General features: G+C 35.1%; 1 protein-coding gene across 1 annotated transcript; it reads left to right on the top strand.

The window, feature by feature from the left end:
• Positions 1–1,992: 1,992 nt before the first annotated feature.
• LOC140152024 (melatonin receptor type 1B-A-like) lies at positions 1,993–3,054 on the top strand. Its single transcript, XM_072174325.1, has one exon. It carries the CDS (start codon positions 1,993–1,995, stop codon positions 3,052–3,054), a length of 1,062 nt encoding a protein of 353 aa, XP_072030426.1.
• Positions 3,055–6,955: the final 3,901 nt, after the last annotated feature.

Genomic DNA, 6,955 nt, shown 5'->3' with positions numbered 1-6,955 from the left:
CGCTTTTACATGTTCTTGTGCGGCCGATAAGGATCCAGCGTCTTTGGACTTGTGTTCCGCAAGTCTCTTTTCAAGATTCCTGTCTGACTCTAGGATGACAAAATTGACATCGGCCACGTAATTACAATCACACAATCGTCATTAAGTCAATAGTATACATGACCCAAAACGTAGGCCATTTGTTTATCACCGAGATATTCATACATTTATCACTGAGATCAAAATGTCCAATCCAATGTTTAGGCTTCTCGATTGAAAAACAAACAAAACAAACAAAAACACCTCGGTAATAAATAGGATTTGTCGATCGAACTAGATAACAAACTAGGTTTGTCGAATGAACTAGGTTGTGTGCCCTAACGAAACTAGGTTTTCTGATTTCTCAATGAAAAACCTGGTTTTGCCAATATGCCATATCGTAAATATCGGTGTTGAAATTATGCTTAGCAGGAAGGGACGCACATTTTGACTTCTGTGGGGCGGGGTGGCTGGAATTTAAGGTCCGGACAAGTTCTATTTTTCCGGACAAGTTCTATTTTTTGCTGCCAAAGGTGGCAATTTGGCCAGTGCGATTTTGTCTTTTGCATTAATTATTTTTCATTTTCATGCATTATTGTATACAATGCTAGGTGTATTAGGTTGTTGTTTTCTTTTCCAGTGATAGTGGGGCAAAGATTGTTTATGTTTTTGCTCATGTAGTGGGCGAATTTTTTTTATTTCAAAAACTTCGTCGCGTCATGAAGCAGACATTTTGATGTTGTTAGGTGAATATACATAGATCGAATAGAACTGGATTTTGTTCCCTTATGTTTATGTTATAAAAATCATGGGTATTCCCAGAATTCGCTACTGGTTGCTATGCAAACCATGTAATGAACATGGCATGTTCATGCCATAAAATCCTCTATCAATGATTCATGAGGTGAATTTTAAACCCATTAAAATAAAATTGACACCCTTGAATTAAGAATTCATGGGCATGAGAGTAGAGGAAATTTGACATTTACCATGATTCATGCCCATGAATAAGGAAATTATGGGCATGAACGTAGAGAGATTTTGAAATTGATCGCGATTCATGCACATGTCAAGGCTCTGACCAGACGCTTGACACAAAAAAACCATGCAAAGTCATGAATATTCATGTGTAAGCATGAACAACCCATCAAAAATTCCCAAATTCACAAAAATACATGCCCGTTGCTAGCGAAAATAGGGCGTGTTCTTGGCATGTTCTTGGCAAGATCTTAGCATGTTCATGGGCATGACTCATGTCTAAATTTTTAAGAAGCCAATTGATGGAATTAAAAATATCAATTGTTGCCATAACGTTCAGAGGTAAAAAGACGTTCAAACATCGTTGAGATGAAAATGACCATCTTCATCAAATAAATAGGCTATTTGTCTCTCATTTATCATGATCTTTGCAATAAATCTGTCGGTCAAACATGTCTTCTCTACTTCTACTTTTGCTTGTGTCAATTTGTATGATGTATTATTGTCATTACACGCATTGACCATGTTGACATAAACGGGTATAGTACAGACGTAATACATTACATATTGGACATCATGGAACGTTCGTATTTGATTAAAAACCTAAGAAAACTATATACATGCAGAGTAACAAATGGGGACGGGCTTGGATACGACTTCGGACTTTGCTTTTATGTGGTTTAATTTGAAAGTATAAATTACACTCTTAGAGCACGTAGTTTGTATTGTAAACTTGATCAAATCTTCGAGATTTTATAGCTTAATGATCAAACCTTAAGTGCTTTCAGTCTATACTTGAATGATCAATGAGACATTTGACTCTTGAGTCGAATACTAAAGTGCTAGAGCAGCTACAAGAGGTTCAGTTCAAATCTGCTCGAGCAACATATTGCTGTGTGTGACACATATCCTAAACCAAAATAAATACGGGGAATAACATTATAGAGCTGACAGTCTAACTCTGCTGATTTCAACACTTATTTCATATAACTGAACATGGAAGATAGTATAAGTGAACAAAGTGCAGTAGCTACAACATATCATCCTTATTACAAGAATTACATTGAAAGGCAAATATTGGCTTCACTAATAGGCATCATTGCAGTACTTGGGTTCTGTGGAAACTGTTTAGTCATCCTCGCTGTCGCATTATCACGTAAACTACGTAATTCCACCAATGTTTTTGTGGTAAACTTAGCTCTTGCAGATTTATTAACCTGCTTATTTTTACCTTGGACAGCTATTGCAATTTTAAGCGAAGATGGCTGGACTTTACCAATGATCATCTGTATCATGGATGGATTTTGTCTCATAATGTGCCTCGGTTGTAGTATTAACACTTTAGCTTGCATATCAATTAACCGCTTAGTCTTAGTAACTAAAGCACGACAGAATTACACCTGGCTGTATACACCTAGAAAAATTGCAATCATGTTGTTTCTGATATGGTTGCTACCTGCTATTGTTGCCACCATTCCCCTCGTGTCAGAAGCAGGAGAATTAGGTTATGATTTTTACTTCAGCACATGTTCTTGGGATTCTCAAAATAATGGCGCTGATCTGTATGGTATCATCGTCACTGTCTCGTTTTATCCTTTTCAACTTTCAACCATAGTTATTTGCTACTTTTACATCTTTTACTATGTTCGGAAACATTTTAAGAAAGTAACGGCATCAACAGAAATTCCTTCTGTTTCAGGTAGACACGGTGGATGCCACATTGCTAATGATATTAACAACCAGACAGCGCAATCTGCATGCAGCAATGTTACCTATGTCAAGCAAAAGAAATTGTTATGGAAACGTCAAGTAGATGTCACGAAAAACCTGTTTTATGTTGTTTGTATGTTTCTGATATGTTTCACACCATACGCAGTGTGTATCATTATCCAGACATCAAATGTGATCTTCATGTACACAGTAGTGATATTATTAAGCAACAGTTGTGTTAACTTCTTTGTCTATGCCTCCAAGCATCCCGATTTCAGGAACGTATTCAAGTGTATATTTCTTTGTAAATTTACGTCAATACCAGAAAGAGCATCTTTTTGGCATTGACAAGTTAGTTGGATATGGCAATTAATGAAATAACCAAATATGCTAATATGGTCATATATGTTGTCAGTTGCGTAAAATCGATAAAAAATTAGAACTAGCTATATGGTACTAAATTTGAACAAATGTGGTTTATAATAATATTGGGCAAAGTAGCTAAGTTGCTCTAAAATGTGCGCGTTTGTTTTTATCTTGCAATGTAATGAGTACTCTTTACTGTTGCTTTTGTTAATTTAATTGTAGCGCAATGAGATGTTTTTTTACGTTTATGCGCTCTATAAATGTGTTCCAATAATAATAATAATAATATAATAATAATACGTCATTTGCGGTTGTGGTGTGTTTGTTAATGTTAGTGCGTAGGGGTGGTTGTACGGGGGTGGTCTTGTGTGAGATGTCAGATGAAGAATTCTTACCCGATTCACAATATTTCCATTCCGCATTGCCACCATAACCCGTAGCTATGCCAACATACTTCACGTTCACATTGCAACTGTAGTTTAGACTCATAAATGGCGCTTGCTCAACTTGCTGACCGACTTTCAGGAAGTTGTTACCAAACTGGATGACAAATTCTCTAGCCTCGGTTGGACTCAGAATAGAGGGCGAATGAACTTTTTTTTCCCAGTCAGCATTTGAGTTACACAGAAATGCCGAGTATTGATTGTTCCACCCACCAATAACTTAAAAAAAGAAAAAAAACGAGGTATATATTTAGTAATTTCTAGTATTTATCTATTTATAAATTTATTTTATTATACTTATTTTATTTATTTATTTACAGTATTAGATTAGTACACTACTGCTTTGCTGTGTTGTGCTACTGAAAGTTTCACGCCAGCACGCATGATTGTATTATTAGCTCTACTATTTTTAAAAGTATTGAGCACTCTTCTGTCTGTTAATGATAATAATAATAATAATAATAATAATAATAATAATAATAATAATAATAATAATAATAATAATAATAATAATAATAATAATAATAAAAAGAAACATTTATGAAGCGCTTAAAACAGAAGTCGCTAAGCGCTTTACAAAGCATGCCCTAATTACAAAATTATACAACAAATTACGAGTAGGCCTACATCAAACATGATATAGCGATTTACAAACCATATATACGCCCTAAATACAAAATTACTTATCAAAATAACATAAACTACAGCAAGCATCAACCATGATATAGCGATTTACAAAGCATAGGCCCTAAATACAAAATTACATATCAAAATAACATCAAACTACAGCAACCATGATAAGTACACCAAAACTATGTAAAGCAGGAAATATTGAAAACAGGCAACGGAAAATAGTCGTAGCAGAATTCAATCAATATCAACATACAAAATCAATGTACATGAACGTATGCAAAGAGTTAAAAAGAAACCACCGGGGTTTTTGATAAAAAGCAGAAGAAACATCCGTGGGCCCGTCACACGAAGTTTCCGGTTTCCACATTGCACGCTAATAAGTAATATTAAAAATGACGATGCGATAAAGAAGTAAGGGGAGAGGTTGCTAGTACTTCACCCTTTTATGGATACACAGATCCAAAATTATAAATACAAATGGCAAGGCATCAATATTTGCACAAAACATGGTAACAGGGGAGAGGTTGCTAGCACTTTACCCTTTATGGATACACAGATCCAAAATTTACAAATGGCAAGGCATCAAAAAGCAGACAAAAAAACAGAGCATGTTAAAAAGGGGGAGATGTTGCCAGCAATTCACCATAAGGATACACAGATCCAATATCAAAATATATACACAATAAAAACCATGGTGGTAAACTGATGTTTTAACAACAAATTCAGATTAACAAGCGTAGCAACTGCGAAAAAGGTGCGTTTTGAGGGGTTTTGAGACGCGATTTGAAAATTGATAATGTTTCAGCATGTCGAATCTCACTTGGTAGGCTATTCCACTCGATTGCTGCTGCCGCAGTGAAAGCTAGTGAAAGATCTAGCACCGTAGGATTTTGTGGACCAACGGAGAACTTTAAGCAAGTTTTCAGAAGATGATCTTAAGGGAACTGGAATGAGCGTTTTGAGCGTTTCGACAGCATTTTTGTGGGACATGAGAGCACATCAGACCTATCGAATTGCATTCTGAATACGAAGAATGTCTTTCTGATATCAAATAATTTTCATTTTCACGATATAATACAAATTTTATGACAAATTATTAAAATTTGACATTTTCACATTTTGAGATATAACAGTCCTCGAAGTAAATTTTATAAATTTAATGATATAGTCTTAAAGTGTATGTAGTTGGGAGGAAAAGCCGACCATCAATTGAAAATTTTGACCTTTCATATTGAAGATATGGATTTCTTTCCCAAAAGACCTATTTTTTTTTGGTGTTTTGTGAAAAAAATCCATATCTTCAATACGAAAGGTCAAAATTTTCAATTGATCGTCGGCTTTTCATCCCACCTACATACACTTTAGGTAGAAATCATCAGATTTATAAAGTTTACTTCGAGTACTGTTAAATATCAAAAATATCAATTTTAATGATTTGCCATAAAATGTGTATTACATTGCGAATTTTAAAAATCAAAATTATTTGATATCAGAAGGCCATTCTTCGTATTCAGAATGCAATTCGATATGTCTGATGTGCTCTAATGTCCCACAATAAATACTGTCCAAACGTTCATACCCCTTCCTTTAAGGTCCGCTTTTGAACATACTGGTGAACAATATCGCTAATGAACACGGGTGCCATGCCATTTAAAGCCATGTAAGTGACGAGCAAGATAAAGCGCTCTGTACTCAACTCGAAGCCAATGCAGTTGACGGAGGAACGGTGTTATATGCTCACGCCTGGGTACACATAAAACAAGACGGGTAGCAGTATTTTGCACGCGTTGTATCTTTGCGAGCTCACATTGTGATAAACGCAACTGTATCATTTTTTTTTAATTATTCATTTATTCATTTATTTATTCATTTATTTTATTTTTATTTTTATAGCAATTCGGTCAAGAAGTGAGGCAATAATGCAGAATACTAAATAAATGGTGACCGAAATACACCAAAAATGAAATAGAAATACACCAAACAAGAAATACAAACAAGAATGGGAAGACAAAAAAGTGGGAAAAACTTACAAAAATAAATGAGATGGAAGAGAAAACATAATTTAGTGACCTATTGACTGACAACATACTAAAAGGCAGTCAGGGTAGGTACTACAGTGGGGAAATGAAAGGAAATGTTAAATAAAATGTCAACTTTAATTTGGTGCGTTCCTTTTGTCAACTTGTACTGTGCCCTAAAACATTTTCACCCCCTCTAAAAAAGAACTTATAAATATATGAATTCTACTAATTTCACTGCTGCTTATATATATGACGGGTTCTACATCCTTACTGATCCGTAATTGCTTACATGCAATTTCCTGCAACGAAAACTCTCTTCAAACTGTTTTTGCAAATTCTTGTTTCAAGTTTCAATTCAACCTACCTAGTTTAGGAACCCCAATTTCATCCGAATTGTCATTAGCAGTACCGCCATATGTCGATGACAACGTAATGTAAGCATCCCTGTTTCCTTGGATGGAGACGGTGAATCTGGTGGTACCATTAGGAAGTTGAGGCCAAGGATATTGAAAATGCGAGTTCTGTATCCTTATATTTCCGTAATTGCTCGTGTTTTGAGTATGGCAATTTACTATATAAAACAAAATTCAAAATAAAAATGAATAGTGATTTCCCTTATACTAAGTCAGTGTATTAACCACACTCTTTACACCTTATAGTATCGTTGACCAGTAGTGTACTTCGGTTATATTTATAAATGCGCTTTTATAAATACGCACCTTCTGACCTTCTACATAGCGGGTGGTCTTCCTGTACATTTGAATGCAAAGGCGGAAACAACACGAA

Source organism: Amphiura filiformis, chromosome 5, assembly GCF_039555335.1.
Source record: "Amphiura filiformis chromosome 5, Afil_fr2py, whole genome shotgun sequence".
NCBI lineage: Eukaryota > Metazoa > Echinodermata > Ophiuroidea > Amphilepidida > Amphiuridae > Amphiura > Amphiura filiformis.
The sequence above is the reverse complement of the archived record's forward strand: the minus strand, read 5'-3'. Positions and strand labels throughout refer to the sequence as shown.

Bases quoted from the DNA above. Each gene is read 5' to 3' on its own strand.
- LOC140152024 (XM_072174325.1), top strand. From the start codon at position 1,993: ATGGAAGATAGTATAAGTGAACAAAGTGCAGTAGCTACAACATATCAT.